Source organism: Plasmodium berghei, assembly GCF_900002375.2.
Source record: "Plasmodium berghei ANKA genome assembly, chromosome: 13".
NCBI classification, from domain to species: domain Eukaryota; phylum Apicomplexa; class Aconoidasida; order Haemosporida; family Plasmodiidae; genus Plasmodium; species Plasmodium berghei.
The window spans coordinates 1,885,073-1,897,430 of NC_036171.2; the positions used below are offsets into that span (position 1 = coordinate 1,885,073).

Below are 12,358 nucleotides of genomic sequence, written 5' to 3' on the forward strand. Positions count from 1 at the left end.
TAATATAAATTATGCTATACATATATAATATACATTATATTATATATTATGCTTTGTATCATTTAAATAAAAAAAAAAATATATGTATATATATACGATAGCTGGCAATATATAGGCATTCTATAAAAAATATATTATATAAAGATAATTAACGAGTACAGTAATTAAAAAATATTTCCGTATAAACCTTAAAATTAATTTAAATATATATAATTAAAACCTCTTTCAAATTACGGAATGTAGATATATATTTTTTTATGATATACAATATTATTATTTTATTATTATTATTGTTATAATTTATAAGCCTATACATAAAATTATATGTATTAGTACATATTCTATGAGAAATTCAAAATTAATTTGTGATTAAAATTAAGAAAATAAAAAAAAAAGCAAAAAAATAATTAAACTTTATAATATTTGAAGGTATAATAGTGGTACATATATATATACTTTTTTATAGAAAGGTATATGCTAGTTTTAAAGTGTATGGATATTCATACATTTGATATCAGGATTAGCTACTGATATATTTATACATACACATAATATTTTTTTTATCACATATTATTTATTTATTTGGAAAATGGTGTGTACAGAAGAGGAAAAGAAAAAAGGAGAAGAACATGAAAAAGAATTAAACGAGAAAATAAAGAATATGAGTTTTGATGAAAGGATAAAAAATGCGCTTGATGCAAAATTGGATGGAAACAATGATTTTAAAAATAAAGATTATGAAAATGGTATTAATAAATATAAAGCAGGTTTAAAATATATAAAAGATATGGAAAATAAGAATGATAAAATAAAAGAACTTGAAATAGCTTTATTTCTTAACCTAAGTATATGCTATTATAACATGGAAAAGTATAATGATGCACATGAATATGTAACAAAAGTTTTAAACATTGATAAAACAAATAAAAAAGGTATGTTTAGATTATGTCAAATTGAATTTAATAGATGTAGCTTCGATGTTGCAAAAGAAAAAATTCATGAATTTTTGAAAATTTATCCTGAAAATATCGATGCAAAAAAATTATTAAAAAATGTTATAATTAAACAAAATGAGCATAATAAAAAACAAAAAGAAGCTTTTTCTAAAATTTTTGAAAAAGCATCAGGATTATATGAAGATAGAGAAAAAGAAATAATACAAAAAAAAAAAGAAAAATATGAACAAGATATGAAAAAAAAAAAAGAAAATAATGAAGAAATTATAAATTTTGAAGAATGGGAAATTCAAGAAAATGAAAAAAGAAAAAAAGAAGATGAAGAACAAAAAAAAAAACAAAAAGAAAAAGAAATGGAAAGAGAAAAAGAAAGAGAAAAAAACAATAAAAAAAAACAAAATAATAAAAAAAATGAATCTATTTCTTCAAATACAACACATAATTCATCTGATCTAGAAATAGATGAAGAAGATCAAAAAATAATTAATGAAACAAAAAAAATGGGTTATTGTTATTTTAAAAAAGATATAAAAGACGATGATAAAAAATTATTTGAAAAAAATATACCAAGAAAAATTGAAGAAGCAAATGACATTGATTTAAATTCTCAAAAAAATTCAAATAAAGCAATTTCATCTTGGAATTCAGGAGGTACAACTTATGAAGAAAAAGATATGACCAAATGGGTAAAAAATAAATTAGATTATTATTTAAAAAATATTAGTTTTAAAAATACAGAAGAATCTGACTATTTAAATCTAAATAATCAAAATGAATTTAATTTAACAAATTTAAATTATCCAGAAATATTACCTATACAATATTTAAATAAAATTAAAATAAATGAAGTTAAAGATTTATTAGCAGAAGCTCAAATTGTTGTTATAAGAGGAACAAAAAGACATATATTTGAATTTTCTTGTAATTTGCATGTATCCCTTTATATAAACTTACCTGAATTTCATGTTCATAAAATTATTGTGCAAATTAAAGAATTGTCCAGTGAATTAGAAGCTGGAAAAACATGGAAAAATTATATTTTTATAAAAAAAAATGATAAATTAAAAATACCTGATAAATTATTTGATAATATATATAGTTTTGTGGTTAATGATATAGAAACACAAATTAAAAAATTTACAGAGGAATACAGTACAATGTGAAAACAAAAAATGTTAATATTATAGAATTTGCAAAATTCTATTATATATATTTATTAATTATGTCCAATATATATGCATGAGCACGTGTGTGTACAATAGGAGGAATTTATCCCTCCCAGTTTTATATACAATTTATGCTATATATATTCACACTTCGGCCAACAGAATGTTGTCATTTTTGTTTACACATCAATATACATGTATATACCGATACACATACATTTATACATTGAATAGATGAACTGATTTTTTTTATTCATCCACTTTTGTATCTTATTCACAAAAATGCATGCACATATATTTTCCCCCTTTTTCTTATAAAAATTGTTATTAAATATTTTCCTATTTTATACAAAAAATATTTAAAATAGTAAATAAATTAATTAGAAAAATGAAAAAATATAAAATAAATAAGGTGCGACTTTGAAATGGTTTCTTAATAAATTTCTTTTAAAAATAGTTCATGATTTGTAATGAAAAAAATGTATGATAAAATATAGATTATTATATTTATCCTCATAAAATGAAAAATGTTAAATTATAACAAAGTAGTTGAATAAGATAAATGAAAATAAGCGATTAAACATTAACTGGATGCTGCTGGAACGGATGCTGCTGGAACGGATGCTGCTGGAGCGGATGCTTCTGGAGGGGATGCTGGAGCAGGTGGTGGTGAACTGGGTGGTGTCTGGATAGGTGGTGTTTGAAAAGACGATGTTTGGAACATTTTGCTTATATTTTCATATAATTTTTCATATTTTTCTTTATATTCTTCTTTTTCAGTTACTAAATAATTGTGTCTTTTTGAAAATGCATAAATACCAGATATTAAATTATTTAATTCTTCTGCAAACTTGTTATCATGTAAAGCTTTTTTAAATACAGCTAGCAATTCATTTAATTTATTATTAGAATTAGTTACAAACATTTTTATTAGTAAATCTTTTATTATTTCAGATTCTTTTGGTGTTATTGCAAAATTGTCATATTTTTTTTTGAACTCACGATATTTACTATGGTTTTCATTGTCGTTGATTAAATTTTTATTTTCGCTATTAGTAAGGATTTCATCGTAAATAGTGTCCAGGTATTTTATTCCTGTACCATTTGCCTTTCTGCTAGGCGAAGCTGGTTGATCGACCCGAGATTCAACTCCGCCTCCACTTGACCCCCCTTGTGCACCTTGTGCACCTGCCACACCCTGTCCACCTGCTCCACCTGCTCCACCTGCTTCAATCTGTCCACCCGACCCTACTTGTGCATTTTGTACACTTTGTCCATCTGTTCCACCGGTTCCACCTGCTCCGGATACTCCGGTTGCTGGGCCTGATGCACCTGATGCACCTTCTCCGGATGATGGTTCGGCATTCCCTTCGACTTCGTCATTGTCATAATCCTTGCTTTCCTTTTTCAACTCATCAATTTTCATCTTTAATTCCGCAATTTCGTCACTAACAGCATCTTCTGAAACCTGATTAGATGAAATTTGTTGTTCAAACTTGTTTAATTTTTCAGTTAATTCATTTATCTGATCTTCTGGTGTATCAATATTTTCGCTTAATACCCAATTCAGCAGAAGTAAGGAACTTAATAATGCAATTTTCCCTTTCATTTTAAAAAAAAAAAATATATATATAAAGTTCAAAAGTTAAAATACTAGAATAACTATTACTATTTTAATAAACTAAAATTTTTTAAAATATGAATAACCATTTAAATAACCAGAACTGAAATAATATTAAATTAAAAATAACAAAAAAAACACAACTTATTGCCCCATATACTTTTTTCCAGTTTTTATTTTTTGTTTATTTAAATTTTTTATTTTTTTAGACGCATTAAAAAAACAGATTTACAAAATATTGTATGGTCGTATTCCCAATATTTACTACACATTTGTGTGTGTATGCACTTGTATATAAATGGAAAATTAAAGATCCGACTTGACTAAAAATATAAAATTATGGGGTCGACAAATATTTTAATTTTTTATGATCAATGTATGCACAATTTTAGAGAGTTTTATAAAAATAAATTATTTTTTTTTAAGTATCCATTTAAAGAGCATATTAAATTGAGTTTTCCAATGTTACCGAAGAAAAATACAAACTTCGAACAATGTTTCATTGGGTGCTTAATAATTTTATTTATTATTTTTTATATTTATGGCTTTAAATCAAGTTTTAAAAATTGTTTTCAAAATTTTGTAAAAAAAATATATAATTATACTATTAAAACAAATGTTGGTATATTAAGGCTTGTCGGCAACGCATGAGCGATACGATAAACACTTTTTAAATACATATTTATTATTCGTTCTTATACAATTGTGTATACACACACTTACATTATGTATTAGTTTGATAAGCAAATATAAAAAAATATATTAAATAAGAGCATATATATGCAAACAGTATGAAATTACAAACTGTTTTATATGTATTTCCTGTGTACATAATTTATTTAAGATCAACTGTAGCTAAGGCCTTTAATACACTGGCTATGAAATTGTTATTTTCTTCTTCTAATCTGGATTCACTTAAATAGTTATATTTTTTAGCAAAACTATAGACACCATAAATAAAATTTTTAAAATGTTTTTTATATTCTTCATCATTTAATGATTTTATAAGTATATCATATAAGTAAATGGGGTTTTCAGCGGTTCCACTTTTAAAGTAACTTGAAATAATTTTTTTTGCAATAGCATATTCCTCAAGATTCATAGCAAAATCGCATTCACTTTTTAGAGAATTATATTTGCTATGGTATTGGGTAGTATGCACTTGTTCATTGTGATTTTGTTCATTAAGAATCTCATCAAAAATTGTGCCTAAGAAAGCGTTTTTTTCTATGATAGATTCAGAACCAGCTTGCACTTCATTATTGCCCCCTTGTATTCCATCACTTCTTTGATTTTGAACATTTCCTTGCCCACTACTACCTAATTGAACCCCATCATTTGCGTTCTGACCATTTCTGACGGTTTCTCCATTTCCTTGATTTCTTTCGCTTGCTTGTGATTCGACATTCGCCTCAACGAGGGTTGCACCGTTTGCATCTGAACCCATTTGAACTGGAGTTAATTTGTTTGCACTTTGACCCCAAAAGGAATCATCATAATTATCTAAATCGTCCTCGCTCATACCCAAAACAATTTTGTCATTATTTGAATCTTCATCATATTCCTCTTCAAGGATGTTTGCAATATCTCCTGATGACATTCCTTTTTCATATTTGTTCATTTGATCAATTTGGTTTTTTAATAATTGGTATTTTTTTTTAATATCACTAATATATTCAGGATTGTTATATAAATCATGGTTTTTATTTTTAAATATATTTATAACATCAGATATACTTTCATCATCAACATTATCATCATTATTCGAATAATCATTAGCTGACACGGCTTTTAAAGATAATGCTAAAATAGCTAAAAAACATAACTTTTTATATGCCATCATTTTGTCTAAATATATGTGTGTGTATGTATGTATATTAATAGATTCAAATATATTTATATCAATAAAAATATATAAATGTATTGGTTGTATAAAATGTAAATAATAATGTAAATAATTCTACATAAAAAAAAAATTTAATGAAAAATTTAAATACATAATAATAAACAAAAATAAAATTTATATGACTATTTTAAATATTATAATTTTTTTAAAATTATAGATTTATATAAAATTGGGTCGACATACTTTTTTTTTTTTAATTATGTATATGCATATAATTTATATCTGTCTAATAAAACATATTTTCTCCATGCAGTTATTTTTTCCTTTTATAAAAAATAAACTTTAATTTTTTCACATAAAGGAATTGTATTTACATAGTTAAACATTATACATGGTCTAAATTAACAATATATATATTTTTTTCTATTTGATGCTTATTTATATAAGAAAAAAAAACAGACAAATTGCTGATTAAATCTAGCAGGTGTTGCAAAGGTAAATATAAAAATAATTATGTGCATATGCATATAATAATGTGTGCATATTTTTTAGACAAATGAGTAATAGTGCAAAATAAATATATTAAAACATGTTTTCATTTGCTATAATTTTAAAGTGTGTTCCACACTGTAATAAAATCGATCATGTTTTATATGTCCGCATGTTGCTCCAGTTATTTATTACAAACTATTTTCTAATTTATTAACAATTTTTATTTCAAAACTGTTTCCTTTTTGAACTATATTTTTTTAAATATTGAAAAAAAATGTTATAAAATATACACAAGTTTTACAATTTTTATATTATAACATTTTTAGAAAAATATATATTTTTTTATTTTTGGTGAATTCCCTAGCACACCCTTTCGAATGTTTTACCTTCGCCTATAATTTTAGGTGCATTTTTATGCGGTATCCGCAATCTTCTTTTCTTGATATAATTTTTTATTTTGAATCAACACATATCTAATAATGATTTTGATTTTTTCATTGTTCATTGAATTGACAATTTTAGAAGTTTCATTTTTTTATTGTACCTTATCTTTATATACATGTATATGCCATAATTTTTGTTACTAAAAAAGTAATAAAATTTTTAAGCATTTAATTATGTTTGCCCCAGTTTTTATTGTTTTACTAATTTATATCAAAATAACAGAGGTGTAAATAGAAAGTGAAAAAAGAGGAATTGGAATTACCAATACATAAGAAAAAAAATATATTGGAATAATTGTGACATATTATTTAGTTTAAACAAATTTATATTTGCAACTTAGTATATAACCATTTATTAATTTATATATAATTGACATAAAATTTCCATTCATAGCAAGTTGTTTTCTTTGGGAATAATATACTTGGTGAATATAAGCATATCACTAAGTTACATTTTAAATGTTCCACAATAATTTGTTTATAATAAAAATCTTAAAATTGTTAAAATATTTAATTAACTAGTTTTTAAAAGGACTATCCTTAACTTCTATGGTATTTATATACATGTATGTGTTTCGAGGTATGTCGGAAAAAACAAATTATATTTTAAATCGATCATAAACGTATACGCTTTTTATAGGGAAACGAAAATGAACTATATGTAAACGATGTATAGGATATTAAAAAATATAAAATATAATAAAATACTTTAACAATAATATTATTACAAAATTAAAGAAGTATTATAGATATCCATAATACATAAAAAAGGAATAGTATAAAATAAAAATAAAATATTAATTCAAAATTGTTTACAGCATTCTAATGTTTTACAATACTGTAATAATATTACATAAATAATGGTGCAATCATAAGTATCCTTTCACATTTTTTAAATATTAAATTACATAGAATTAAGTAAGGACAAAACATTTTCAAACAATGCCATGTACATTTTATCATTATCGGTCATGACTTTTCCTTCTTGATTTTTTTTAACAAAATTATACATATTATTCATAAATTCTTTAAATTCAGTTTTAAAATTTTGATCCGAAAGTGCTTTTGTAAGTAGTTCATATAAAAAGTTTGAATTTAAATTAAAATCATGATGATTTTTCATAAATACTTCAACTAATTTTGAGAATATTTCAAATTCTTTCTCATTAATAGCTATAACATTATCATATTTATTTTTAAAATCTTCATATTTATTTTTATAATTTCCATTTTTATCATTTTCATTTAAACTTGCAATAACAGCGTTATAAAAATCGTTTGTATAGTTTGGGCTTAGTATATTTATTACACCATCTTCTGTATCATATATATCATTGTTTTCTGCATCTTCATTTTGTTCAGTTTCGTCATTATTATCTGTTAAGGTTTCATTTTCTTCATCATTAGATGAACATTCCTTTTCTGATTTTGAATTATCACAATTTTTTTTATCACAACATTTACATTCATTATTTTCACCCTCATATTCGTTATTTATCTTTTCATTTGGTAAATCATTATTTGAATCGATTTTGCTTATGTCATTTGAATCGATTTTGTTTATGTCATTTGAATCGATTTTGCTTATGTCATTTGAATCGATTTTGCTTATGTCATTTGAATCGATTTTGCTTATGTCATTTGAATCGTTAGGTATGTCAATGTTGTTGATATTTATAGTCGAATCTGATGAGTCACAAACTACAGCGGAATATAAGGCTAATACTACTAAAGGGGAAAGATATTTATTAACTTTCATTTTTTTTTAACAAAATTGAGAAAAAAATAATATTTTATATTGTTATTTTAAATATTTTTTAGCTTTTATTAATTAAATTTATAGTATATTTTCTAGGAAGAAACTAAAAATATAAAATAATAAATATATAAATAATAAAATAAATGATTGTAAATTTTAATGCTAATAAATTTTATTTACTTATTTTTATTTTTGTTTGTTCATGCAAGCTACGAAATTATACAATTCTAAAGAAAAATTTAATATAAGGATTTAAAAGTGCACAAAATAGTAATTATTTCTTTTTATTATTTTTAAAATTAAAAAATATATAATTATTTTTTTTCAAAAATATGCTAATTTTTAAATATGCATAGTAATAATATTTTTATTATGTCACACTTATAGTATAATTTGGTGATTTCTTTTTGCGAGCCTCTTTTCATAATTAATGAATACTTGCGTGCAAAACATAGCTTAAAATAGTAATACTTATTTTTTTTTAGATTATTGCACTATTTTCATAAAATAAAGACTTGTATATTTTATTATTTTTTTTTTGGGGAAGGGGGGGAGGTTGATAATATATTGTTCTAAATTGAGCAAATGATATGAAACATAAGCCCTATATACTAAAAATTTTTTTTTAGTATATTATTTACTTATCTTATAAAATATAACTTGATATTCGTATCATAAAATAATGAGGGGAATAATATATAAAAAAAAGTTGGAATATTTGTAAAAATTGTAAAAGTGATATCTTCACGAAAGTTATAATATACCAAACACACATACATATATATATATATATATATATATATATATATATATATATATATATATATATATTTGTTTATTTATTTATGAGAAGGCCGATTTTCGAAAATAACATTAAAAAAAAGTTATTGAATTATTTTACATATTTTACTGTACCTTATACCTAGTATTGAGAGTCAATACTTTGTTACTTTATTTCTTTTCTTCGTGTTTAAACCTGTTTAGGAATATAATAAATTTTTAATTGTAATTTTTATCAATATATCAAATAAAAATATTTTGAAAAATTATTTAAATTTAGAATAATATAATGATATATAAATTTGTATGTTAATCCATATATATATTAATTTTTTTTTTATTGTATCTCTTAAAATAAATATGATTTCTTCATATATAACCAACAATGCTGATGACAATATTTTGTATAGTTATAATGTAGTATCATTTCTTCATCTTTTTTTCTCTCTATTTTTTAAATAATAAATTTAACAAAAAATATTTGATCTAATTAAAATATAGCGCCCATAATAAAATCCTATTATTTTATACATTATAATAATTAATTATAAAATTATGGTAATGTATTGAATATGTATATATGGAAAGGATGAATAAAATCGACAAGAATTAGAAAAAATATAAAAAAAAGATAAAATTACCCTTTTTTTAGCCGCTTATATATATATATATATTTATTTATTTATTTATTTTATGTATAAAGAAATATACGAAAAAGGATAGTATTTGTCTAACTTTCTTTATAATTTTTAAAGTTCTTACGAATATTAATTTATATATATATATATATATATGTTTAAGACTATTTTTACATTTATCAAATAGCATATCATTTCAAAATTGTCACGAACTCAAAAAAAAAAAAGAAAAAATTATAAGAAAAATACATTCACATATGATATAAAACTTCTAACTTGTTTAATTTACATATATATGGACAATCAAAATTGATAAAATACGTTCAAAAAATATAAAAGTAGCACAAACAAAATAATAAAAAAATGATGAAATAACAAAATCGTACTAGCTAAAATCGTACATAAAATCCGTGAGTATATGTAATATATGTATATGCATCTATTCTGCATCTTTATTAAATTCACCATTAATCATTTTATCTATGATTTTCAATGATTGTTCAGATAAGGATTCAAAATTTTTTAACGATTGTGTCTCGCTTAAAAGATTGTGATGTTTAATTACATTATAATTATCAATTAAGAATTGTTTGATAGATTTTAATAGTTCTTTATTATTATTAAGTTTTTGTAATTGTTCAATCAATTGTTTACTATCTATATTGTTGTCTCTATTTTCAAAATAAAATTTCATTAAATCAGACATACCGTCTGTGTTCATCATATTATTTATACTTTCTTGTAAAGTTTCTGTATCAATATTATCAAACTTTGTATATTTTTCTATATTTGATTGGATTTTATTATAGTCATTATTATGTCTATTTGCATCCATAACTTCATCTGAAGGGCTTTCATCATTTACTTCGTCTGGTTGATTTGAATCCTTAATTTCTTCATTATTTTCTCTTAAGATGTTAAAGATCTCGTGATGTTCGAATAAATCATGATTTTCATTTTCATCAGTTTGGTCTAAATCTGTAGTTTCTAAACGATTATCTTGTCCATTTTCTTCACTTTCTGATAAGTCATTTAAAGGTATGTCACTTGATTGAGCATAATTAAAAATAAAAAATGTTGAAAGTAAAAAAAATATACTGCCTCTTTTCATTGTTTATACACACGTGCAAAATGTGAAAGCTATAAAAAATTTTTAAGATGTAACAAATTAAAGATATAAAAAAATTAATCATATAAAAAAATTAATAATATAAAAAAATTAATCATATAAAAAATTTATATTCAAATAGACTATATTTATTTTTTTTTTATAAAATTAATAAGAAAAACCAAAAACATTTAATAATCAAGTTAAAAAAAAAAAAAACTTTTATACATGCATGCATTTATAGATATGTTGTTGTATCTACTCATTGAAAGCTAAATAAAATATATTTTTCTTTTGTGGGCTAGTTTCTTTTGAGCCACTTAATTTCTCTTAAATATTTTTTAACCTATATTGATATTATATATATATGTGGACATGCTAACAAAATATAATTTAAAAAATGCTTTTTAATAAGAATTATAATAAACGTATATGTGTATATATGGTCTATATAAAAATATCTTTTACAATAAATTCAAATTGTATTATATTGATTTTAAAAATACTTTTTATAAGACTTATCAAAGAATAATCATGAATGTTGTGCCCATCTTATTATATCCATGTATTTTTACTTGTTTATTTATTTGGTACCTTTAAGAAAAATTTTGAAAAAAATGTATTTTATTATTTTCCAACAACAGTATAATGCATTTAAGACAAATTTTTTATGAATAATTTTTCAAATCATATAAACTAGCCAAGTAATGAAATGTTGGATATGTGTGCATATGCAAATCGTTTCGTGAAATCCCTTCATCTTTAGTTACCGCATGTCATTAATCACGCATAAATTATTTGTGTTTTTTTTATTTTTTTACTTTATTTATTTTGTATTTAAAATTTTATAAAGCTTGCAAGCTTTTTCCAACATTTCCCTTTCCATTCGTTAAATTCGATATAGAGAAAAACATCAATACAGAAGTGGTAATTATTATTTTATTTTATTTCACTATTTAATTTGGCTTTAAAGGTAGAATGTTATTATCACAATTCTTAGTAAATGTTCATTTTCTATCCCCCTCCGTTTGGCTCATTTATATTCCTATAGAGAAAAATTCAGCATAATATAAATCGTCTCTGATTTTGTTATTTATATAAGATACATAAACTTTTAACTATGACAATTTTTATATTAAAATAATAATATATTAATAATATAAAAACAACAAAATATATCGAGGCGCTTCTTTTTTCTTTTCTTGTCTTGTCTTTTATGGAAAATAATTTCACCAGGTATTTCGCATATTTTTCATAATAGAAAGGCACACATAAAAAAAATTAAAAAGTACATCGTTATAAAGTTCTAAAAATAAAAAAAATAAAAAAGATGAAATAAAATAAATCATATTTTAAAAGGATTAATTATATATTACTAAGATTTATTTGAAACTTTGGAGATTTTTCTCGTATTTGTGCATAAAATATTTATGTACATAAAACATCTACATATTTGTATAAATATTTTAACATATATTTTTCCTTATATATAGATAAGAGGTTATATGTGTATTTATTTCACATGGTATACTAAAAGGAATTAATTTTT

The 12,358-nt window shown here is 22.4% G+C and overlaps 5 protein-coding genes across 5 annotated transcripts; 1 reads left to right on the forward strand and 4 right to left on the reverse strand.

Moving 5' to 3' along the window:
• Positions 1–589: 589 nt before the first annotated feature.
• PBANKA_1348900 (chaperone binding protein, putative) lies at positions 590–2,119 on the forward strand (the record flags this gene model as incomplete). The annotated part of the gene is made up of 1 exon (XM_034567117.1): positions 590–2,119. One exon carries the CDS (start codon positions 590–592, stop codon positions 2,117–2,119), a length of 1,530 nt encoding a protein of 509 aa, XP_034423646.1.
• Positions 2,120–2,705: 586 nt separating this feature from the next.
• Positions 2,706–3,731, reverse strand: PBANKA_1349000 (MSP7-like protein; the record flags this gene model as incomplete). Its single annotated transcript, XM_034567118.1, has 1 exon — positions 2,706–3,731. The coding sequence occupies one exon, from the start codon at positions 3,729–3,731 to the stop codon at positions 2,706–2,708; it is 1,026 nt and encodes a 341-aa protein (XP_034423647.1).
• An 847-nt stretch (positions 3,732–4,578) lies between these two features.
• Positions 4,579–5,586, reverse strand: PBANKA_1349100 (MSP7-like protein; the record flags this gene model as incomplete). Its single annotated transcript, XM_034567120.1, has 1 exon — positions 4,579–5,586. One exon carries the CDS (start codon positions 5,584–5,586, stop codon positions 4,579–4,581), a length of 1,008 nt encoding a protein of 335 aa, XP_034423648.1.
• Positions 5,587–7,428: 1,842 nt separating this feature from the next.
• Positions 7,429–8,283, reverse strand: PBANKA_1349200 (MSP7-like protein; the record flags this gene model as incomplete). The annotated part of the gene is made up of 1 exon (XM_034567121.1): positions 7,429–8,283. The coding sequence occupies one exon, from the start codon at positions 8,281–8,283 to the stop codon at positions 7,429–7,431; it is 855 nt and encodes a 284-aa protein (XP_034423649.1).
• A 1,857-nt stretch (positions 8,284–10,140) lies between these two features.
• On the reverse strand, positions 10,141–10,812 carry PBANKA_1349300 (conserved Plasmodium protein, unknown function; the record flags this gene model as incomplete). Its single annotated transcript, XM_034567122.1, has 1 exon — positions 10,141–10,812. One exon carries the CDS (start codon positions 10,810–10,812, stop codon positions 10,141–10,143), a length of 672 nt encoding a protein of 223 aa, XP_034423650.1.
• Positions 10,813–12,358: the final 1,546 nt, after the last annotated feature.